Consider the following 26,441-nt stretch of genomic DNA (forward strand, 5'->3'; position numbering starts at 1 on the left):
TATGGATTAGGTAGGAGCTAGATAACATTATAAACTTAAATAGTCTTGGAAATTAGCTGGAAGAGAGTTAAATAAGGAAACAATTTTAAAAACCCTAAAAAAAAATGGTTAAACCAATCAACACAATTTAATAGGGGGTAATATGAAGCACCGAATATTAATATGGAAGGAAAGTTAATTTTCAGAAAGGATTTTGTTATGAGGCACTCTACATTTGCATTCTGATTTCTAACTCATTTAATTTTTATTTTTTAAAACTCAGAAGCTGACATCTAACTTCAAATTGGAAGCTAGTTGTGTTTTATGATGCAAATGTCAATCAAATCTCTAAACCAAGGAAGGATATTAGATGTAAAATTGGAATATGGCTTCTTCTTGATCATTCAACTTTCATATCTCGTGGAAATGTCTTAGCAATGGGCTCATCCATGTATGAATAAAATTGATAGTAAAGAGATTGATATTACTAGGGCATGCCCCTTTCAAATTTGTATAATATAGGACTTCAGTCCTAGGTAAGACTAGAGGTTTTCTTACTTCGACTACCCGTTTGAACGGAGGAATTCTATAACTTTATTTTCTTTTATCTATTTTAATAGAAGGTTTCACTTGTTTACTAATAAAAAAAATAAAAAAAATAAAACTATAATTGTAAATATAGAGAAATTTAACTTTCTATTTAAATCAAATTAAAGATTTGGAGATTAAGAAAGATAAAAATAGTTCTCAAAATAGTTTCATTTTAACTTTCAAAACTCATTTCTATTCTTTCTTAAGTATAAATTGAAATAAATATAATTAAATAATTAAATTCATTTCAATGAGAGAAAGTTAAAATTTATTGATTTTCAAAATTACAAATTAATTCTTTTGTAATATTCTTCTTATTTTATTTTGAAAAATAATTTTAAAATATGTAAAATCTTAAAGTGTAGAAATGATATATTAATTTTTTATTTCATTTTAAAATTCAAAAGTCAAACTAACTTAGAAACACAAATGTTTAGTTTGTTTTTTTCACAAATCTTTTATATTAATTAACCAATTCCTTGAATTTTTCATTTATCTAATTTTAAATAATTTATTTTGTCAAAACCTTTTTTTTCACTTACACTTAATACTTTATAATATTAAAAAATCTAATAATATATTTTAATAACATAAGGTAGGGACTCAACCTGGTATCATTTCTTTTAATAAAAAATCAAACATAAGAAAATGTATCTTAATAAAAGGAAAGTATGGATACCTTAAAAATATTTAAGTTGGACTATATGATCATATATCGTTGAAACTAATTTGACTTATATAAATTATTTATTCCAATAAGAATTATTATATTAATAAGAAATTATTATGATATGAATTATTGATTAATAAGAGAATTATGCTTAGATGGATTATGTATTTATTAATAAGAGTGATATTATTTATTAAATGAATGTATATGTAATAAAATTATGTGTCTTCTATAAGTTTATAGGGCTTTAGAAGGGAAAATGACTATGTGGAACTCGGATAACCTTAATGGATTTAAATTACACCATCACCCTCACCGCTTAGCTATGATGTTTTCCAATGGGGTAGTGATTGAGCCCTCTTCAAATGTTATGCGTCTAACATTGGGGGAAGGAGATAGCAAGTGTAGGAGTAGGCCTCAACCTATATTGACAACTGTAAAAGTGCCAAGGTCATATGTGCTTGGAACTTCAATACCTCTCTATGCCCCTTAGAAAAATTTGGTGGTCTTGAGAATATTTTTGAAAGTATGCATGATCTATATGGGTTTCTTAGATTGAATTACCTCATTGATATGAGACTTTAGGAAGTGAAGTTCGCCTAGTCCAATAATAGATTGCAACACAATTTCATATAGATTAGACTCGATAGAGTTCTCCTTTTAGCCGATTGGGATATTATGCCCTACTAATCTGGGTAGATTTTGAAGACCTAAAAAAATTAACCCACTCTGAATCTCTCAATATTGGCATCAATGTGCAAAGAATGGAAAAATATTCTTGATACAACTTGAAGCATGTCAAAATGAATCTATTTTCTTGAGATATGCTTGGTCAAACTAGTTAACTAAAAAGGTGAAATTTGACCATCTCAAAAGTGGTTAGCAAAGGTTTTCAAATTGAAGAACTCATTGAGGCTTTCCAACAACATTCATTTCATCGAAAATGGAGATCATATGTGGAAGTTATGCTAATTCAAATTTCCTAGGAAAAAGTGTTGACCAGTCAAATAATGACATCATCATGATGTCAGCAGCCTAGTTAGCAAATTGATCCACTCTTGTAGTGACTCATGTCACTAGTAGGTGAATAACCTTGTGCCATGTGGCAATGACAACTTTTACATCAATTTTGAACTTGGAAAAAGGCATGTTTAAGAGGTTTGAACTTGACACCTCATGTTCCCTATTTACCCTCCCCACCATTGAACCACATAAAATACTCAATATTATGTTTTGACAATACTTCAATTTATAGTCTCAAGATCCCATGGTAGTGTCTTAAAATCATGAGCAGAAGGTTTGAACTCCCAAGGAAACCTATCCTAGAATTACTCTCCACCAACACACCATTTTCTAATTTGTAGAAATTTGTTGATGGTATGCTTTATTTAAGTAGTCTAATGGAAAGTTTTATTTTTAAAAAAATTTATCCTTGAAACCAACCCCTATTTGTGAAAAGAGGGTAAATTTTAAACTGGTAAAGGCTATAAATGCCATGTAAAAGGAGTTATAAGTGGTTAGTTTGTTTCACCTAAATTAGTCAATTTTTATGTATTCAAAGGGTTGATAAACCTTTTGGAAAAGACATTTCAAGAGGAGGAAATTTGAAGAATTGTTCAAGAAGACTTGTAGAAGTCTTTAAATTTTTCCTGAGAGTAAATTTGGTGAAAATTTTGGAGTTAAACTCTTTTGTGAAGAATTAGAGAACTAAGTGATCTCATGAATGAGATAATAACTTAGGGAAATTCTTTAAGAAAATTCTCGTGAATTTTAAGTCATTATTGTAAAGGCTTAATGCCTATTGAATTCATGTACTCTTATTGCAAGAGACTAGGGAGAGAGTTGTAGTTTTATTACTTAGCATTGTAAAAGGTGGTGAAGGAGCTAGGCAGAAACATGTTGCTATCAAGTTTCTGCAATCGTAGTGTGGAAACAAAAATAATATTGTAACTCCATGGAAGACCATAGTGATGTATATTTTTGCATCATAATAAAGTCATCGATCTTGCAAGTTTGTAGATCCAGAGATGTAGCCAAAGTCTCATGAACTCCGAAAGAAATTCCTTTGTCTCTTGTTCTTTCTAATGCATATTTCTTTCTAATTAGTTATTTTCTAAATTTCTAAGTATTATTTGTTTAGTTCACAAGAAACTTCAGTTATGATCTTTGTTTTAAATATGCATCCTATCAAATCTAAAAATTGTAAGTGATTCATAACATGCAAATCATGTTTGGTATCAAAGCTACTCTAACAAGTTGTAGGTTGTGAGATACTTGGAGCAAATTCAAGCAAGGTGAGGCAAGATAGCTTCACACAAGGAAAACCAATTTCCTTTTGTCTTTGAAACATAATTTTTTGAGGCCTTCATGGTGATGAAAGCCACAGTTGATGAAATGTATGAACAATGGAAGTCTAAAAAGAAGGCTTCTTGAAGGAAGATCAAGATGAAGACTTTGTAGAATCTTCGCATTCATCTTAGTAGCTACATTAAGAGTATGTTGACTTGTAGATTAAGAGTACATCTAGAATAAGAGACAACAACATGAGGATTTGTCATGGAAACCTATAACGGGGATTAAGAGTACTATTAGCTCATTGTCATTATCATCTTTCTATTTGTTAGTACTTCTAATATGGTGTACATGGATAACAGTTGAGGTAATAAATACAAAAAGATGTGGGAAAATGAAAATGGGTAGCAATTTGATTACAGTTTTCATAATTATTTTACAACTTTTTGGTGAAGCAAGTGTGCAAATAAGGTGGAAAGATACTAGACAAGTGGGAAAGTGTTTCTCTCACTTAGTGTATAGTTAAGAACCTTTTGGAGGTCCAAAAGTTCCTTTACTGGGGAGGAATGATCTGAGTGGATCTTGAAGACCTCAAAAATTTAACCCACTCAGAATCTCCCAAGATTGACATCTATGCATAGAGAATGGTGAAAAATTCCTAACACAACTTGAAGCTTGTTAAAAGGTGTCTATTTTCTCAAGATATCCTTGGTCAAAAAGGTTGACTAAAAAGGTGAAATTTTACCATCTCAAAAGTTTTCAATAATGGGTTTCAAATTAAATAACTCATCAAGAGCTTTCCAATAACATTCATTTCGTCAAAAATGAAGATCGTATGTGGAAGTTATGCACATTCAAAGCTCCTTGGAAAAAGTGTTGAGTAGTCAAATGATGATATCAACATGATGTGAGAAGCCTAGTTAGCAAATTGATCCAATCTTGTAGTTACACGTGTCACTATCCAAGAAAATAATCTTGTGTCATCTGGCACATCCTCTCTTCAATGATAGTTTTTACATCAATTTTGGTTTGGGAAAATGTGTTTAAGAGGTTGGAAATTGAAACCTCATGTTCCCTATTTTCCCTCTTCACCATAGAACCATGCAAGATTGTTTATATTATGTTTCAACAATATTTTAAATTTTTTGTCTCAAGATGGCATGGTGATGTCTTAAGATAGTGGTTGAAAGGTTTGACCTCCCAACCACCTCTATCATAAAAATACTCTCAACCAATGCACCATTTTCAAATTTGGAAATTAATTGGGGTTATGTTTTATTTTATGAATTTCTAACTGCCAGTTTTATTTAAAACAAAAGTTTTCATCAAGACTAACCCCTATTTATGAAAAGGGCATAAATTTTAAATTGGTAAAGTCTATAAATGCCATGTATAGGGAGTTATAAGTAGTTATTTTGTTTCACCTAAATTAGCCAATTTTTTTGTATTTAAAGGGGTGATAAACCTTTTTGAAAAGGCATTCTAGGAGGACTAAACTTGAAGAATTATTCAAGAAGACTTGAAGAAGTCTTTATAATTTTTTGGAAAGCAGGTTTGGTGAGAATTTTGGAGATAAAATCTCTTGTGAAGAATTAGAGAACTAAGTGGTCTCATGAATGAGATAAGAACTTAGGGAAATTCTTTGAGAAAATTCTAATGACTATTTAGTCATTACTATAATGGCTTAATGCCTGTTGAATTCATGTACTCTTATTGCAAGAGGGAAGGAGAGAGTTACAATTTTATTTAAAACAAAAGTTGTCGTTAAGACTAACCCCTGATTATGAAAAGGGGGTAAATTTTAAATTGGAAAAGGCTATAAATGCCATGTAAAGGGAGTTATAAGTAGTTATTTTGTTTCACCTAAATTCATCATTTTTTTTCTATTTAAAGGGGTGATAAACCTTTTGGAAAAGGCATTCTAGGAGGAGTAAACTTGAAGAATTATTCAAGAATACTTGGAGAAGTTTTTATAACTTTTTTGAAAGCAAGTTTGGTGAGAATTTTGGAGTTAAATTGTTTTGTGAAGAATTAGAGAACTAAGTACTCTCATGAATGAGATAAGAACTTAGGGAAATTCTTTGAGAAAATTCTAATAACTTTTTATTCATTACTATAATGGCTTAATTCCTATTGAATTCATGTACTCTTATTGCAAGAGAGAGGGAGAGAGTTGTAGTTTTATTTCTTAGCATTGTAAAAAGTGGCAAAGGAGCTAGGCATGAACAAGCTGCTAGCAAGTTCTTATAATCACAGTGTGGAAGTAGAAAGAATACTATAACTCCAAGGAAGACCATGATGATGTATGATTTTTGCATCATAATAATGATAACGATCTTTCGAGTTTGCAGATCCAAAGACATAGCCAGAGTCTGGTGAACTCCGAAATCAAATCCTTTGTCTCTTGTTCTTTCTAATGCATGTTTCTTTCTACTTAGTTATTTTTTGCATTTCTAAGTATTATTTTCTTAGTTCATAAGCAATGTCAGTTACAATCTTCATATTAAATATGTATCCTAGTGAATCTTAATATTGTAAGTGATTAATAACAAAGAGTTTACAAATCACCTACACCTCTCTCCATGGGCTACTTTGGAATGTCTCAGGTCATTCAATTGTTTTCTTTAAAAAGATGAGTAAGAAACTAGGAAAAATGAAACCTTTTAGGCATGAGATCATGTGGAATTCTTACCCCTAATTTATAGAATATAGAGAAAGGTGGTGGAGCATATGAACATATTTCACATAACTAAATGGCTTGGAAGAAGTCTTTATTTGCAGACATATTAAAGAAAAAGGAAGAAATAGAAGGAAAAATGTAGTTTTTTAAGGAAAGAATTATGAAGGAAGACCTTATAAATACCACACATGAGGAGGAGATGAGTTGGAGGAGGAAATGGAAACATATAGTAAAAAGAGAAAACAATTTCTCAAAATAAAGATTTAGCATTTAGTTTCTTATAGAAGGGAGATAGGAACAAAACTTCATAGGTTGGCCTCAAAATACAAGAGAAGGAACACCACTAGGAATCTCATTCATAATAATAATATTAAACTCACTCGAGGAAAATATTGGAAGATGGATCACTTCATACTTCTAGGAAATTTATAACCCTTGATAGTTGCAGGTGGACTTGATGTTGGAGAATGACATTATGGAAATCATAAACCCAGTGGTTGATGAGAGGATAAACCAAGACATGATAAGAAAGTTAACTGAAGAAGAGGTAACAAGGGCTATTTTTTCTATGGGAGCATTCAAGGTCTGTGTAAAAAATGGTTTCCCTATGGCCTTCTTCCAAGATTTTTGGGAGATTATTAAATATGATCTTCTTTATGTTGCTAAGGACTTCATTAGAACAAGTAGAATCCGTAAAGAGATAAATAAGACCTTTATTGTTTTTGTGCCTAAGGTTGTTAATCCTGATCACCTAGAAGAGTTTACACCTATAAGTCTATAAAACATCATATATAAAATTTTATCAAAAGTGATAGTGAACCACATGAAGGCTATTATAAATAGGACTATTAGCCCTAATCAAATTTTTTTTATCCCTGGATGATAGATTCTGAATGTAGTGATAACCTACCATGAGGTTCTTCATTCTAGGGAAAGGAGTGGGAACCTAAGTATAGAAATGAAACATGATATTTCATAGGCCTATGATAAGGTGAGGTGATAATTTTTTATCAAAATAATAATGAAGTTTTTTTTGAAGAAAATTTCATCTCTATATTAAGGGAAGTTATAGATATTGTCGAATTCTCATTTATGGTTGATGACACCCTAGGGGAATTCTTCCAAGATGAGAAGAGACTCTGACAAGGAGACCATCCATCACCTTATCTTTTCATTATGGTGGCTGAAATTATAGGGAGAAATCTATTGGCTATAGTGGCCTAGGGAGAAATTATGTAGATTAAATAGGCCAAAACACTCCTATTGGAGGTGTTGCAACAATTTGTTGATAACATGTTCCTCTATGGATTATTGTCCATCAACAAAGCTAGTATATGGAAGAATGTGTTGAATAGTTATGCCCAAGTCTTGGGAAAAAACATTAATTATTAGCGAAGGAACATTTACTCCTTCAACATTGACTTCAATTTGTAAGAAAAAAATTAACAAGAAGGTGAATTGCCAATTGATGAGTCTCCCAAATACTTACCTATTTCTTCCTCTTGTTCCAAAGGATGTCAACCTCCAATTCTAGAATATTGTGGTAGAAAGAATGAAGAGGAAGCTTGTATTTTAGAAAGGTAAGGTTCTTAGTAATGCAAGGAAATTGTAGTTAATTACTCCCTCTATCTAAGGAATCCTTGTTTACTTTTTGTACTCATTCAAAATATCTAGTTGTGTTAAAGACATCCTCAAAAAACTACATAAGAACTTGCTATGATAGAGAATGAAGGTGAAGTTAAAATTAAGTCATGTAAGCTAGGAGAAATTTTATAGATCTAAATCTGATGGGGGGTTTAATCTAAGAAGAATAGGTGACTTGAATAAGACCCTCATAATGAATATTTGTTGGAGATTAGCCCAAGACTCAGTTTCTTTGTGCAAAATGACAAGATTTAAATATCTTGGAGGGAGGCATTTCAATCAAGTCCTATATATGGATGGTCTTTCAACTAGCTCAAGCATATGCAATAACATTGTAACAATTAGAAAATACTTAAGAGAGGAAATTTTTTGCAACATTGGTGATGGGAATTCAGTAATATTTTGGAAAGATGGATAGATTGGTGATTCCCCTTTAAGGTTCACAAAGTTTTCTCATCTAAAAGAATAGCAGGTGAACACTAATGGTCTTGAGGTTACCTATTATATTTAAAATAAGGAGTGGAAGGTTTTTAATATGAGGAACTTCAATTTTATTGATAAGGTTGTGTATGTGGAGATGGTGTACCTACAACAGTATAATTGGAGAGGTTGGAGACGTGGAGTGGAGAATGCTTTAGTAGTATAACTTGTTCCCCAAAATCAATTTCTTTTTTTGGTCTGTTATGTATGATAGTATCCTCACAATTGATAACCTCAAAAGTCATGGCTTCCAAATGGGAAAGCAGTGTGTTCTATGTAGTAGGAAGGAGGAGACTATCTCCCACCTTCTGATTCATTAATCCTATTCTACTCCAAGATTTGGTAGGAACTATTTAATCAATTGGGGAGCTCTTTGATGTTGAATACGAATGCTCATCAATCGATCTTGGCTTGGAAGAGTCCAACCAATCACCCCCTTATTAAAATGACCTAGAAAGATATACCCCCTATGTTTGTTGCAAAGCATGGAAAGAGAGAATAAATAATATATTTAGAGAGAAATTGTCACCTCCTAAGGTGGCTTCTCAAATAATAATGATTTTAATAAAGGAAATTGCTCTAATATGGAAGTGGAACTGACCTACTCGCTACCCCCCCCCCCCCCCCCACAACAAAAAAAAACCACACAAACACATCTAGATAAGTGTTGGGAAAAACTACGTGATATCTCACAATTAGTGGAGAAGGTGGACAACTCAAAGACCCAAGGAAGAATGGGAGGGAAAAAAAGGCCCCCCCAAACCCCCACCCTACTTGAATTGGTGGAAATAAATTTTTGATGGCTCAAGGAGCGAAGAGGATGGTGATGGAGGAGTAATCAAGAATGAACATGGTGTTTCCATGAAATAATATTCAGGGAATTGCAAGAAAGTTTCATGAAATGAAGTGGCAGTGCTTTCTCTCTTGTGCAGTTAGGAAATCACCCATATTAGTAGAATTCAAAATTTGATAATTGAGGGAGGCTCTTTGTTAGTTATTTTGGCCACCTAAAGACATGAATCAAATAATTTGGCATGCCACATCAATCATAACGAATACAAAAACTCTTCTAAATAGAATTAGAGAATTCAAATTTCATCATGCGTATAGGGAAAGAGATTGGATGACAGATAACCTAGTGGAATACAAACACAAAGTAATTAGATCGCTCACTCAAAATGAGGCCTTTTCAAGATGTGATTAAAATATTAATTAATAGAGATAGGGTTGTCCTTGTTATAATTATTCTTTTTTTTAATGGTTAATTTGGAAATGGGAAATTTTAATTTGGCTTCCTTGTTACTAAATGACTTAGAGGACCTTGTTCATAAAATGTTAAATTTGGTGGAGGAGATGGAGAGGGTTAGTTTAGTTTGGGTTAAGTGTGTCTTACAAGTAGAATTATGACTCTCCATGTGAAGTGCAAGTCCCTAATCCAAACCAATATTTGGGGTGATTTTTTTGAGTCCTAATTTACAAGACTTCCTTATTATCAGTGACTTGTTTTAAGGAAATGCTATGAAATAGTGATTCTCTGGAAATAAGAGAATATGCATGATTTCAATGAATTAAATATAAATCACAAGTGTATTCATAACATTATAGGCCTTCATTATTTTGATTTGAACTACAGAGTGAGGAAAGACTTACCTCTACTGTCTTTGAGTAGATTGTTATAGTTCGTAGGTGGTACGGATTTTTAGCTGAAGTATAAAGATAATGATTTGTTTGTGGATCTTCATGAGAATAAAGTCATGGAGAATGCCAATGCTAAAATCAAGGGACCAAGAATTTAATCTTAGAACATTAGGAATGATAAGGTAGCATAGAAATTCTTAAAAGAAGGTGGAATCGTCCCTTTTATGGAGAGAATTGAAAGCAAATATGAGAAGGTGACATGGTAGTTTATGGATTCCTAGAAGAACCAGTGGGTTAGCATTAATGGTCTCTCTTTTGAATTTACATAGGAGGTGATCAGTAACATTATAGGCATGGTTATAGAAGGAAAAACATGGAGGAAGAAACCTAGGGTTGGATATGAGATGAGTGTACTAAAATATTTCTAACCTAATGGAGCTCCAGTCCATTAGTATGAGGGATGTACTCATGAAAATATTCCTGAATAGTAGAACATGGTCTATTATTTTATCATGAGGAATAGAAGCATAAAACATAGAGTTAAGGTGTGTTACTAATTATACTTCCATGTCCTTAATCACTTTATGAATAGGGAATGCATCTCTTTTCCTTATTTGTTACTTCCCTCTATGGAGGATTATGTGTGGAATTTTTGTAAGAAGAAAGAGGAAGGAAAAATCTACAATGTTTACCACAAAGATGTTATTTTTTGCTTGTTCAAATTCTACAAATGCCTTCACCTAAAATTTTTGAGTCTTAGCCCTTCCCTATTAAAAATCATTGAGATTGCGGAAATTTGATTCCCCTCTACCAAAACCAAAATCAATAGGGAGCCTTTGGTTGTGGCGGGAAAGATAAAAATGAAAAATATTGAGGTCCTAGATGTCGAAAGTACTAGTGCCACTGTTGGGTAGGGCAATATTAGGTCGAGAAAAATACTGATAGAAAAGAAACCCTTGGAAAAACTTTAAAATTTTGAGTCCATTGATAATTCAAGAAATAAAATTAATCCTAGACATAAAAGGAAACCTCCACTATCAAAAATTATGAGGAATAGGAGGAAGAAGAGACTAGTAGTGAAGGGAATGATGAGGAGGTTATGGGAGGGGAACATGACAACCCTTTACCTTCTTACATATCTGATAAGTTTAAAATTGAGGCCAAAATTATTTAGTCTAGGAAGGAAATGGTTATGGGAGAAAAGTGCATGATCACGTCTCTTGTTAGAATTGGTAATTTGAGAAGGAAGACTCAAGGGGCAATTTTCTATGAGAGGTTCTGATTAGAAGGAGGAGAGTACTTGGGGGAGTGAGACCTAGATGGAAGTGAGTACCAGAGGGAAAACTAATAAATACTAGGGGAGCCTAGATATGGCCAAGTTAGAGGAGACCATCACTAGTCTAATTAGGAAAAATGAGCACCTAGGGGACAACTTTCATAGGATTTCTATCTTCTCTAGTAGGATCATGCATTTAAATATGAATATTCTTCATTTGTTTCAGGTGAGCAAGGAGGACAATACTAAGGATAAGAACATGGAAACAACCCATTCGATGTATGGCTTTCTGGTAAAGGATTGGAAATGCTTAGTATTGGAGAAACCAAGGAACCAAAGCAAGGAGAGTTAGCTCCTACCTCTGTGCTACTTTTCAATATATATTTTTGTTATGATTACTAGTTTTTGTTTAGCCCAAAGGGCTTTCTATATTGATGTTTTATGGACTTGTTTGATGCTCAATGAAATTTTTTGGGCAATTCTTATGTATAATGATCACAATATCATAGATATTAGCTGTAGTAAATTTTAAAACATCTTAGTTTGGGGGTTCTTGATATTAATTCCAAGGGGATTGGTTAATAAGCTGGTAGTGACTATTGACTAATTTTTTACTTTTCTTTTCTATTCTAGGTTAGCCACCATTTTGGTTTCTTTATAACATATAATATATATCCTAATAGAAGATAAAATTGTTGAGTAGACCAGGAGTGGCAAGTGCAAATATTATGGCTCCTTTCTTTTGAGGATGGACCCTTAGCCCTTGCCTCATTCCAGTGCTCCTTGCTTCTTGGTTCTCTTGTTTTTCCTATTTTCTTTATTTTTGTAGCACTATTTGGTGCCATTGCTACTTGTAGTCTCTTATTTTGTATGGTTTTCAGTCCCAAAGGCCTTTGTGGTCTCTCATTGGACATTAATAAATTTATCTTATCTAGGATAAATTATGTCACACCAAATCTATTGACATTATAGTCAAGGTTTTTATTAGTGGCATACACTTATTTATATTGTAAGTATATACTAAGCTTATTGTATAGTTAACAGTGTCAATCAAGCATTTTAGTTGTTACTGAGTTCTAAAGTTGCTACTGAGTCCTTTGGATAGATTTCACTTTGTGTTGAGTAGTTAGCACTATGACAATGATTAGTACTGTAAACCTAGCATCCTAGTGTATGCCAAGTTTACCAAAGCAAACCAAGTTGTACAGTGCTTACCAAGTTCATAGTTGATGTGATGTGAATCCAGTGTTGATCGAACCACTCAGTGTTAACCGAGTGGCTCAGTTTATATTGAGCTCATAGTGAAAGCATTGACCGAGCTATGCAATATGAATCAAGATTCAATTTATATGTCAAGTTTCACAATATTCACTAAGTCACCAGTGTAAACTGTGTTCAAGACTACTTGGAAGTGATCAATATGGACTAAGCTTCTATGTCTACCAAGTGCATGATGATGTGGAGCATTGACAGTGGATGCCAAGTACTAGAACCTTACCGAGTCAGTCTTTAGAACCTGAGTTCCTATAGTTTGAGTTGACTTTGTAATATTTGTGTAAACTTGTATTATGGTTGACTTTGTAATTGTGTAATTGGATCGGTATAAATGTAATGTATTATATCACATCCAAAGTGTGAATATATGCAAACAATGTGAGATGTAATCAAAGAAAAGTAGAAGAGTGAATTACAAAGGCTACAATAGTATGAGTAGCAAAGATTCATCTATCACAGTAAGATGATTTATACACTCAAAGGAATCACATTGAGAAAATGTAGTTGCCGATCAAAGATCAGCTACTACTTCATCCTAAAAAGTGGATCAGTCAAATCCTTTAACAAGTTAGACCTAACAATCTTGTGTAAATCTCTTTATTGAGTGCATACTTTATTGTATGTTTGAAAATCCTTTAACAAGGTGGACCTAGTAGTCCTTATTGATCCTAACAGGGCAGATCATTAGAAGTGATCAATGTAAGCCTTAACCGACCAACTTTATACCAAAGTACTAAAGCTTGTGTGTATTATCCCCACCCCAGTTTTACTTTCTATTTGGAACTGCTCCTAACATGGTAGATCATTAGAAGTGATCAATGTAAGCCTTAATCGACCAACTTTATACTACCGTACTAAAGCTTGTGCGTATCATCCCCACCCTAGTTTAACTTTCTATTTGGAAGTTCTTTGGGTCACCAAATCATGTGTGTCAAAGTGTTATGTATGCTTTCATATTTTCAATTTCTCATGCATGCAATTAGATCAGAATATATGTGAAGGATTAGTTGGTAATTGATGTTAAAATTGTTATCTATTACTAATTCACCCCTCCCCTCATAGTAACTTAGCCTTTCATAATGTTTCCAATAATTGGTATCAGAGCTTTTGTGGTTCTTAGAGAAAATTTTAATAGCTTGAGCAAAGATGAAAGGCCATGGAGATATTCAGACTTCACAAGGCTATTGACAATGAGAAGATAGATTTGGAAATGGCTATTGCCCAAATCAAGAAAGAAAATGAGAAACTCTCTCAATCCCTAAAAAGAAGAAAAGATCTTGCAATTCAAATAAATAATCATCTCTACATTGAAAAAAGAATTGAAGAGCTTCATTAAGTAAGCAACCCAGATGAAGACAATGAAGCAATCAAAGAACTCTTAGAAAAGAATGGTTCACTACATGAAGAAGTAAGAAAACTAAGAAAAGAGAAAGAAATTCAGTTAGTAAGGCTATGTGAAGTTATGGAAGAGAAAAGAAAAATTAAAAAAGAAATAGAAGGAAAAGATAATAAGATTCAACATCTATCCCTTCAGCAAGCTAACTTCATCAATCAGCTAACCAATGCAAATGAAGAAATCATGAATCTAAGAGCACAAAATGAAAGATTGTAGAATGATCTAAACACTGAAAAATAAACCAATGAAAGGATGATGAAGTCCCAAGCATACATGAATTAGTTGAATAAGAAAATTCATTATAGATAGAAAGGAAAAGCAAGAATTGTATATATAGAAGAAGGTGAATCATCCAAACAAGGAGCTCAAAAGAATTAAAGACCTACTTGCAATTAATGTGGAAAGATAGGTCATACATCAAAAAAATGTTGGAGCAATGAAAAAAGAAAATTCAATGGAAAGTGTTACAATTGCAATGAGCATGGTCATAGAGCTAGTGAATGCAAAGAGAAACCCAAGTTTGAAGGAAAATGTCACAAATACAACAAACATGGGCATAAGTCATCAGAATGCAAAAGGAACATACTGAATCCAATAGAATAGATTGTGAAAGCTATATTATGTTGGGAGTATATAACTTGGTGCAGATTTCATTACTGTGGAGAATTTGGACACATTGGAATGAATTGTGTAAAGCATCATATGAGAAAAATGGATACTACTAAAAGATGTTTTATTTGTACTAAATTTGGTCATCTTGCCAAGAACTACATGAAAAATGGAAGAATTGAACATGAAAAGAAGGAAAAAGCTGATAAGATTAGAAAAAAAATGAGACAACAATTGGTGCCAAAATCTACCAAAAATGGAAATCCAAGTTTTGATGAACAAGTCACTCAAGAATTGGGTGACTCCACCTTTTCCACTTGATCTCTCAAAGGAGAACTAGAATTGGGATACTAAAGAAGACATCATATACCAATTCTAGTTAGCAGGATAGAAGATCCAAATTAGCACTCAAGATGCAAAGGGGATCACCAAGTAAAAGATAGGAATGACTATCGAGTAAAGTTGGGTTATTGTCTCACCAAGCAAGGTTGGGTTGTAGACTCTACCGAGCAAGGTCGAGAATAACTGAAGCATGTGTGGTTATTGAGTCATGAAGACTTTGTCGAGCTTTCAATAAAAGGAAGTGGATGAATGTTTGTTAACTTGGACAAACATTTGTACCAAACATTTATGGAAAATTTTCATAAAAGGGTGAAAATGAAGTCATTTCTCACCACAAATTTTTGTGATCTATTTGCGTGAAGTGATCTTTAGAGCATTCAAGTGATTTGAATGAATTGTTACCAAAAGTTTTCATATTCTCTCAAACCCTACCAAATGAAGATGGCATCCAACAACAGAAAATTGAAAAGAGGTTCAAACATGTTAGTTCAAGGAGTGGAATGGAAGGTACTAGATTTCAAGTTGACTCTTGTAGTTGTAGAAACCCTAGATCCATGTGGAGCATAGTCTCAAATCCCTCCCAAGTTACTGTTAGTTAATAATATATGTTCTCATTTCAAATGTGCTATACAAGATATCAGTACACTAGAAATGGATGAAAGTTTGAAGGAGTTATGCATTGATGATGTGTTAAAACTTGAACATCAACATCTCGAGACAAAAGGTTTAACTCATATTCCTCACTTGCCACAAGATTTCCAAGTAAAATGGATAAGGTTTATCCTTAATCATGTGCACAATGGTGAGTTGTGGTTGGAACAACCAATTTTGATAACCAAGAAGATGATCTACAAGATCATTGGTCTTCCAATGCTAGCAAAGGCAAAAACGACTAAAACCCTAAGTCAGGTTGAACTAGAGAAGAAGACCCATGCCGAGTGGGATGGAAAGGGTATGAAAATAAATAGTGTGACTGAGATGGAATTAAATTTTTGCATTCATGACATTTTCCACAAAATCTATAGTTTAAGAAGATTGAATAGTGTATTGTGTAAAGTAGTTGAGTTAACATACAAGGAAGTCAAGAATAACCTCTCTCTTGACCTTGTCGAGTTACCGTTTAACCAATTCAACAAGAACATGGAAAGAATAAGGACCTCAAAGAACAATCCATGTAGGTTCAATTCACTCTTGACATGTTTATTCTTCTATGTTAAGAAATTCTTTGCATCAAAAGGTACTATTGTTCGGAGAAAAGATGTGCTAGTGCTTTATCAAATTAATGAGTGCATTGTTGAAATGGGAGAAAATTATGCAAGTATTATGGATAATTAATTTGATGCATTCAAGCAGAAAATGAATAACAAATACCAAATTCCAAGAAAACTAGTTGAGGATTATAAAGATGATATTTGTTTCATGGTAGATAGTGACAAAGTATACATTTAGGTAGTTAGGCCTAGAATTGCATGGGTAATACCTCTAGGATATGAGGTCAATATAGATGAAACAAAGGATATAATTGAAGCATTAATTAATGAACCAGTTGATCCAAAGGCAGCCTATTTTGGCACATATGATGAGGCTAAGGCTAGGATAGAACTAGAGATTAAGCTCCCTCAGGTGGTTAACAAAGGAAAAAAAAGGATTGCCAAGTTGAAAACAAGTTCCACTCTCTTGTTAACCAAGGGCAAAGGTGAAGATGAAGAAGCAGAGGATGAAGAAAATTTAGAGGAAGAAGAGCCACTGAAGAAGAAGGGTAAGGTAATCATTACCAAACCTACCAAGCCATCCACTGCAGTATTCACTAGAAGGGATTCAAGGAAGAAATCAAACAAGGAAGGAGGAGACATAATTTTCAGAAAACCTCCACCCACCTTCCAAGAAAGATTGAAATATTTGGAGTTACGGACCAGCATAACCAATTTCAAAACACTAAAATATGAAACTAGGACTAAAGAAGAGCAAAAGAAGATTGAATACTTGGTCATAGACAAGATGGGTAAGTGGAAATACTCACCTAATCAGCTTGCACTTCAGATTTAGAGTGTTTTTATGGATAAAGTTAAGCCAAGATGGGATTTTTCTAAGCAAACTGCTAAAGATATCTATGAGCAAACCCTGAGGCAACTTATGCCAAGCTTAATTGACAAGGAGGTGAAAAAAATCTTTGAAGAAGAATGAAGAGAAATTAACCTGAAGATTCAACACCTATATTGTATTGTTGAAAGACATAGAGCATGTTGTGAAGAATGCCACAAACACATGGAAGAATGTATATCTTCTTCCAAAACTGACATGGATGACGATGAAGATGATCATGAAGAGAAAGATGATGAAGAGGTAACTCATTTTGACAACATAGATGATGAAAAGGAATAGGGGTAGGAAGCTACTGAGGAAGATGCACAAGATATAGAGGAGACTAACCTAGTAAACATTGTTGTAGCAGTCATGGCCTCACTTCCTCATTCTCCTAGAAAAATATTGATAACATCAAGCCTAGAGATAGCCTCAGTAAGATTGATTGTGACCTCCATTGAAAACACAAGCACTTAATCAATCTTTCCACCGGTCCTGCTCAACACTACATTTACTGAAGTGTCAAACACTTCATCTACCAAGCTGTAGGCTCTTCCATCTACATTAGTTTTGGATACACAAGGTATATGTACTACTAGTATTTCAATGAGTGTAGTATCAATTTTTCTAGTGAGTCCTACAATTTCTATAATTCCTACAATTTCTATAATTGTTTCCATTCCTAGTACACAAGCATTAAGTGCAAAGATAGTTGAGACCAAGCCTCAACTGAGCACCATTTTTTTTGGTAAAGGTAAAGAAAAGGAGGAGGATGTAGATCTTGATGAGGAAATTTTGATTCCTAATTGGGATATTTCCAAGATAAATCTTGATCAAATGCAGACCTTTGGAGAATTACTCCAAAAGAAATCCAAGCAGCAAAGGATAATAGAGGAAAGAGACAAAGAATTTAAGATCATTGAGGATGCCAAGAATATTATAGCAGAGGCACTTGGCATAGAGGTTGATAATTCTCAACCAATTTTGTATCAGTTGGAAGAGGCAGTCCATAAGTATAACAAAGAGTTAGATGGAAAAGACAAGTTATTGCAGAAAGTCAAGAAAAAAATTGAAAATAAAGTGTTTGGGCTCATTGTTCAACAAATTGCCACTTACCAAGTAGAATTATCTACTATTTTGGGCTCTCTGGAAACCTCTTGCACAAGTGTAACTTTACTTTTTGGTAAACTATGTGATACTTCAAATTTTACAAAGGAAATTAAAGAAAACTTGTCTAAGATTGATGAGGATCTTAAGGCAAGTGCACAAAAATTGTTGCTTGACCCAAGTTCAAGCTCTGCTCATTTTAATAAGATCATATTTTTGATAGATATGTAGGTAGAATTGCTCAGAGTAGAGGCAAGAATCATATCTACATTGATAGATATTCAAAATATGATTCTCCCAAATATGGATGCACTACAGAAGCATATTGTACATTCTAAAATGCTCATCCATGATAATAACTTCTCCATTGTAGACCACATGATTGAATTGTTAGCCGAAGTGTAGATTGCATTGCACACATGCAAGTTCTTGCAAGAGAATTGGGACAAGACTTTGACCATTATCCTTAAGGTATATTTAGGGATCTTGTCTCATTTTGGAATTACTATGTAAATATATAGAATAAATCTTTGGCATTAATATCAAAAAAGGGGGAGAAGATGTAAAAAAAATGTAAAGAAAATGGGGGAGAATGATGTAAGAAGGTAGGGGAAGAAGATTGTAAAAGAGAAGATTGTGAAGGAAAGAAGATGTATTTAGATGTACACATCATATGTACAGTATATTGTATATTATATGGAGGATAATTACCATGTACAAAAATATATCTCTTATAAAACCAATTTTGAAACATCTCAAAAATAGTATACTCTACCGAGTTGGAATCACAAGGTGATGGATGAAGGTATTTAGGAAATTTTTGAATTCATTTTTGACTAATAAGTGTTTAGTTAACAATGTTAATCAAGAATTTCAGTAGTTACCAAGTTCTACAGTTGCTACCAAGTCCTTTGGACATATTTCAGTTGTGTCGAGTAGTTACCACTATGACAATGATCACCAATGTAAACTGAGCATCCTAGTGTATGTCGATTTTACCACTGCAAACCAAGTTGTGCAATGCTTACTGAGTTTGCAGTTGATGTGATGTAAATCTAGTGTTGATTGAGGCACTCAGTGTTAACCAAGTGATTTAGTTTATACTGAGCTTAGAGTGAAAACATTGACTGAGCTATGCAGTATGAATCAAGTGATTTAGTTTTTATGTCGAGTTTTACAATATTCACCAAGTCACCAGTGCAGAATAAGTTCAAGACTACTTGGAAGTGATGAGTATGGAATGAGCTTCTATGTCTACCGAGTGCATGATGATGCCAAGCATTGATAGTGGATGCCAAGTATTAGAACTTCATCAAGTCAGTCTTTAGAACTTGAGTTCCTACTGTTTGAGCCAACTTTGTAATATTTGTGTAAACTTGTATTATGGCCAACTTTATAATCGTGTAATTAGATTGGTATATATGTAATGTATTGTATCACATCCAAAGTCTAAATATATGCAAACAATGTGAGATGTAATTAGAGAAAAGAAGAAGAGTGAATTACAAAGGCTATAGCAGTATAAGGAGCAACAAAGATTCATCAATCATAGTAAGGTAATTTGCACACTCAGAGGAATCTCATTCAGAAAACCTAGTTGCAGATCAAAGATCAGCTACTACTTCATCCTAATAGCTGGATCAGTGAAATCCTTAACAAGGTAGATCTAACAGTCTTGTGTAAATCTCTTTACCGAGTGCATATTTTATTGTATGTTTGCAAATCCTTTAACAAGGTGGACCTAGAAGTTCTTATTGATCCTAACAGGGTAGATCATCAGAAGTGATCAATGTAAGCCTTAACCAGCCAACTTTATACTCCAATACTAAAGCTTCTAGGTATCATCCCCACCCCTGTTTTACTTTCTATTTGGAAGGTTTCTAGGTCACCAAATTTTGTGTGTTAAAGTGTTATGTATGTTTTCATATTTTTCAGTTTCTCATGCATGCAATTAGATTAGAATATATGTGAAGGATTAATTGGTAATTGATGTTAAAAGTTTTATCTGTTACTGATTTACTCCTCCCCTCTCAGTAACTTAGCCTTTCATAATATTTCCAGCAAAATCTCTATGAAAGCAATCACCTCTATATCCAAAATGAACTTGCATCCATCACCATGTTTAAGATTCCTAGTCTTATTATTGAACCCTCAAAAGAAAAAACCATTTTATCAAACACTCTCTAATATTAAGAGAATGCTAGCCTGATCCATGTCTTTGTGATTAATCCATGGTAAGAATAAATCATAAACAATTCATCATCATAAAGCTCTCTGGCTCAATAACCAATGTGCTTAGTACCACCATTGAAAACTCCTAGTGCACATTTGAATAACCTAGGATACAACATGATAACATACGCTACATCTTTGCAGAGGAAGACCACATGTGCATAACCTAAGATACAATATGATAACATAGCCTAACATCTTCAAAAGGGAAGACCACACAACCCAATGACTAATATACTTAGTACGACTATTGGAAACTCCCAATACACATTTTCATATTCTAGAAAAAAAACTAACATCTACACAAAGGAAGACCACATACTCCAAAAAGCATAATCTCTCAATAGAACACGTATAATGTCAATAGTTGAATCAAGAGTCCTCCATAGCATAATTATCTCCAATCACATGGATATAACCATCTCATGAAAATATAACTCAAGCTACCAAAGAATTTCCAATCAAATGTGACTGCTAATTGTCTAGTAGAAATATGCCAATTAGCACCGCTTTGAAGATAGTTTGTATACCTTGAAGATTTAAATATTGGAACCACATTAGATCCAACTTCACAATCTACTAGTACTAGACATATTCATAAATTTAGTAAACAATTTAAAATTTAAAATAATATGAACATTATAAATGTAAAAGGTTATAACTAAAGCTATAATTACTCTCTATTACCCTATAGAGTGAAGAAAAATCAAACATCCCTAAATAGACTTTGAAAAGGTCCAATTGGTTAATTGCAATAACCATAAAAAATCCAATGCTTTCTCCTGATTTATTGCAATATGCCCTAACTAGACAAAACTATCTTTGAATATTTTTTATTTATCCTTTCTAACGAGCCCTACTCTTTGAAGGAAAACACTGACTTAAGCTACATTTTACATACCACTATCAATTAAAATAAAACATTCAAATGAATCATTATTTCTTAATTAGCATTTATACAAATAGGCTACCTTATAATTTTCTCCTACAATTAGGCTCATTATCCCTAGAAAACACATATAAAACATGTTTAGATTCAAGCGAAGATAAGAAAATGCTATTCTACATATTTCAATAAAATGGGGAACCACTCAGATGATCTCAGAATAGGAAATAAATAATATGGATACCTGACATCTTTCACATAAAAAGCCTGGAAATAGAAACCCAAGTTCAATTTCTACTGCATTAACATAGATACTTCGAGGCACAACCATCTAGCAAATCTTCTTCGCCCTATAAGAACTCTCCCTTGTGAGATACATTCCCTCCAAGATTCAATTAATGACCGATGGGACTACACCGTCCATTTTATGACATCAAATCGACTCGACTCTTGTAGGGTTTTTGGGATTTTGGCCACCAATTAACAAAATTCCAAGGGCTAACAATAAGATTCATAGTTTCTCCAAACACAAAAAAATAAATAAATAAATAAATAATTGTGCTTACTAAGTTTAAGGATAAGAGGAGTCCATCAACAACAATAGTAGAACTTTTATTTAGGATCGTATCGATTGACAAGTTAATTTTTGATAAAACTATCAATATGATACTTAAGTTTGTCAATAAATTGTCAAAAACAATTATATGAAAAATATTTTTAAAACATAGTCTGTTAAATAGATTTACAATTTAAAATATTAGTATGCAAAAAATAAAAACTTAGAAACGTCAATGGACCCTTTGTCTACTAGTGAAATTGAATGACTCACAAAGTGCCCACCAGAGATCAAGTCCTGCTAAGCGCAAGGCTCCAACACCATAAGGGATTGACAACATGGATGTCCCCCATTGCTTGGCTCTAAGCCCAACAGGTTTCAAGGATGAGTGGGTCTATACCGGGTTCTTAAATCAATGGGTTGCCTCCCAAATCTAAACCTCCATAGAATACTTTCTTAAGTTGACATATATTATTAATTTATAAATACTTTCTAGAATTTTATATTATTTTAAAAAAATATAATTTTTTTAAAAATTAATGAAATATATATATATATATACACAAATTCATACTCATATAAAAAATAAAATAAAATTTATTAACATAACCTACCCTATATAAAAAATTACAAATGACACAGAGTGACCGCCAAATTCCAAGCCTGGTCACAATACCCCTCTTCTTTATCCCCTCTTAAAGCCCTCAGGCTCTTATACACATTGTTAGACAAGTACAGCAAATTGAGAACTTCAAATTATACATAAATAGATATATAAGGCTATAAGGCTTAATGTGGGTATCAATTTGATTATATCGACTGAAAGAAAACAACAAATAAGCGTGTTAGGCTCTTACATTGTTTTGAGTTGATTGCAGTTAATCCATGAAACGTTAGATGATCAAGGACTAAAAGAGTCAGATTTTTCATTTTCCGCAAAGAATGAGATATGCGCTAATTAAACATTAAATAAATATATGTGGTTGTCAACGTTTTTTCAATAGTAAACCTTTTAATTAACAAAGGGTAAGTAGCAAGAAGCAGAAATATAGGGAAGGTGAAGCTGTCAAACCTGGGGATCGACTCCTTTTTCCGCTGCCAAATGTAGTACTGTATTGTGAAAGCAATCCTCATCGTGGCTCACTAATTGCGCAACTTTTTCTGCATCTTTATATGCCAGTAAATTTTGCACCACCGCAAATTTATCATATTCCACGGCAATATGTAAAATTGTCTTATCATCTGAACACCGGATTTCAACACAATCTGGCCACGTCGATATAAATTCTTCTATTATGTCCCAATGGTCTTTGATGGCTGCTACATGAATTGCGCACATTCCAAACTCATCTTTTTTGGTCATTAAATCCTGATGGCTTGAATCAAACTTTAGCGCCGCCTTTACAGTCTCAAGATTTCCTCCATGGACGGCTGCAAGCAGACTTGGTGTTGCCCTTCTATTTTCAATACTAGCTTCATCTGCTCACATTTACATTACCTAAAATCAATATATTTATGTATAGTACAAAAAAGTATAATTCAATATGTGCAAATGATGTATAAATTTACCTTCATCTCCAACAAGTAAACCGCTAGGAAAGCCAAGTAACCGATGACAAGAATTTGAGTACAAAGGGACTTTTGATTTATCAAGTATCGCTGTCACTATATCTGTCTCATATTCACATTGGCCATAGTTAGGTACTTGGGAGACAATCTACAAATATAACATTTACTACAACACACAAAGAAAACAGTGCGAACTGACCTGAATACCCCATGTAACCTGCCAGTCTAAGACACTGCTGCATCTCCATTGTGTCAATATATTCCTTGGCTTCACACAAGAGTTTGACTGTTTCTACATGACCATACTTGCAAGCTATTTCCATGGCTGTTTCCCCGAACTTATTGTAACAGTAGGCAGATTGTTTCCTGTGTTGAAGGAGATCTTTGACTAGATCTAAGTTATTGCGTTTAGCAGCTTCATGCAGTGGAGTATTGTCATCATTGTTCTTCGCTGCAGCCATACAATATTTCTTTGAAAGAATCCATTCAACAAAAGGCCGGTGGCCTTCCCTTGCAACCTTACAACATTTCTCAGAAAGAATCCATTGAACAATAGGCCGATGGCCTTCCCTTGCAGCAATATGCAAAGGAGTATCTCTCTCGAAAGTAACTTCAAGCAGAACTTGCCTGTCTAACTGTTTAAATTTGGTGTCATCTCCAGCTTTCAGAGCAAGAAAGAGCTCCTTATTCATTTTATTATCTTTTCTTTTGCTCGCCCACAAGGAGGCTTAAATTTAGCGAAGAAGGAACATCACACTAAGCTTAACTTCTAGATCAAGTGTTAAATAGTCAAAGTTAATTTCAATAAGTGTTAAATAATCGGTAAAGGTGGGAACATTTTAGAGGTTGTAAAGTCAATAAGCATCTCTAAAATTGATTAGGAAATGTCCACAGTCGGTAAAAATAACAAAGTTAATTTCAGTAAATGTTAAATAATCGGTAAAGTTGGGAACATTTCAGAGGATCTAAAGTCGATAAGCATCTCTTAAAATTGATTAGGAAATGTCCACAGTCGGTAAGAATATTCTCACCGACTTTTTGGAATCATTAAGCCTCTGTGTCGGTAGAATAATTATGAAGTATGGAAGCGCGAAAGTTCTGTTGGAAGCTGTGATTTCGAAGATAGCGTCCCGTTACGATTTTCCACGTTGTTAGGAGAAATAAATTTGATTTGTTTGCAGCGAGATTTCACTCATCTCAATGTCAGTGGTCAAATGAAAGTGCTAATAATGGAGAAAAAAATAGAGAAGCCTAGGCATGTCAACCACGGCTTTAAATCTGATCGCACAAGTGATTTTCCCAGTCCCCAAACGGCACTAAAATCTGATAACAGACATGTTAAATATCATCTACACCTCTTCCCATAACCAGTCGGAATAGAATCAGATTACCTATCCCGAATATCGGGTCATCAATGTCAATAATGACCCGAACAGAGAGCACATGTTGACATGGATGAAGCTACGGAGAGACTTTTAAGCTAAACTCCAAAACTGATCGATGACGCAGACAAAAGGTTCGTATGATAAGACCAGTGCCAATGAACATAGCACATGTAGTAGCGTCTGATTTGTGTTCAGAGAACAACTACCTACTTCTCTTTTAGAATGAAAGATGCAATCATAGGTGAAACATGAGGATCACGAGGTCGCCCTGTGAAAAATCAAACTATTGCAATCACTGATTATTAATCTCCTATCACAAATGATTATTAAATTGCTGAAAATAAATTCTCAGCTAATATCGAAGAATAACACAACTGCAACTTCACTTATAAAATACGGAAAGAAATGCGCAACACAATGAACACAATATTTTCGGACAAATTATCCCTGGAAAAACCCCTAAGAGAAAACCAGTTCTACAGATGAGAAATTATATTAAACTTCAGCAAATCAAGAGATACAAAATTCCTTGCCTCTCACTGGCAGAACTCCAACAACCTCCTAATTTCTCCCATTGATATTCCCCACTGCTATCCCCACGCTAACACTGCGCCCTTGCTAACACTGCAAGACTGTTTGCTAACACTGCAAACTGCTTCACAAAAGCTTCTTCACATCCAAATGACCCAATGACCCCTTTCTATACTACTCCTGTTGGTAAACCAACGACCGAGATTAAATCTAACCAACGGCTGAGATTAAGACAACTCGACAGCCAATAATAGAATTGGTTGCAAAGTGTCCAAAAGGAATCACTAAAATTAGTAAATAATAACCATTTACTAATTTTTGGCAAGTGGACAAACAGCTATCCAAACCACCCATAAATACAACCGCTATTCATAGATAAGGACGAATAGCTATCCAAGCTACCCATAAATAGTGCTGCTATTTTCGGGTCAGAAATAACAGCTGTCCAACTAACAATAATTAACACTCCCTCTTAGCGAGGAAGTTGTTCTGCATGACACCCATCTTATCTCTGAAGAAGATAAATTTGGCCTTTCCCAAAGCCTTTGTCAGAATGTCTGCTACCTACTCATCTGTAGGTATGTATTGTAGTCGAACAACTCCCCTTTGTACACAATCTCTGATGAAGTGATATCTGATATCTATATGTTTAGACCTATCATGAAACACTGGATTTTTAGACAACTTGATGCAACTCTGATTGTCACAATGTATCACAGTAGTCTCAACCTTCTGACCAAACAAGGCTACTAACAACTTCCGAAGCCATATAGCTTCACATGTCGCCATGCTAGCTGCTATGTATTCTGCTTCTGCTGAACTTAGAGCCACAGACTTCTGCTTCCTGCTGAACCAAGATACAACTCCTGATCCCAAGCTGAAACAGCACCCTGAAGTGCTCCTTTTGTCTGTTGTACTTCCTGCCCAATCTGCAACAGTATAGCCTATCAACCTGATACCTTCACCTCGAACATATCTGATCCCATACTCAACTGTACCACACAAGTAACGTAGCACATGCTTAGCTGCTATCCAATGCATTCTCTTTGGTTCAACCATGAACTGACTAAGAGAGTTTACTGCAAATGCTATATCTGGTCTAGTGTTGACCAAATACATAAGTGAACCAATCAACTGTCTATATAAAGTGGGATCTACATCTTTCTCCTTAGATGTATCTACCTTCCTCCAATTCGTGATCATGGGTGTAGACATGGCTTT

The 26,441-nt window shown here is 33.8% G+C and overlaps 1 protein-coding gene across 1 annotated transcript in view; it reads right to left on the bottom strand.

Moving 5' to 3' along the window:
• The window catches only part of LOC149558212 (protein ACCELERATED CELL DEATH 6-like), a 156,925-nt gene extending 132,909 nt beyond the window's left edge, over positions 1-24,016 (bottom strand). Inside the window, exons 1-3 of the mRNA XM_089786104.1 lie at positions 23,504-24,016; positions 23,305-23,406; positions 22,808-23,214 (exon numbers count right to left, since the gene is read on the bottom strand). Of these exons, the coding sequence (XP_089642230.1) occupies positions 22,808-23,214; positions 23,305-23,406; positions 23,504-23,996 (1,002 nt within the window). The 5' untranslated portion in view covers positions 23,997-24,016. The remainder of the gene's footprint in view (positions 1-22,807; positions 23,215-23,304; positions 23,407-23,503) is intronic.
• Between the last annotated feature and the right edge of the window lie 2,425 nt (positions 24,017-26,441).

Source organism: Cupressus sempervirens, chromosome 5, assembly GCF_028749045.1.
Source record: "Cupressus sempervirens isolate cs-2001-9-10 chromosome 5, ASM2874904v1, whole genome shotgun sequence".
NCBI lineage: Eukaryota > Viridiplantae > Streptophyta > Pinopsida > Cupressales > Cupressaceae > Cupressus > Cupressus sempervirens.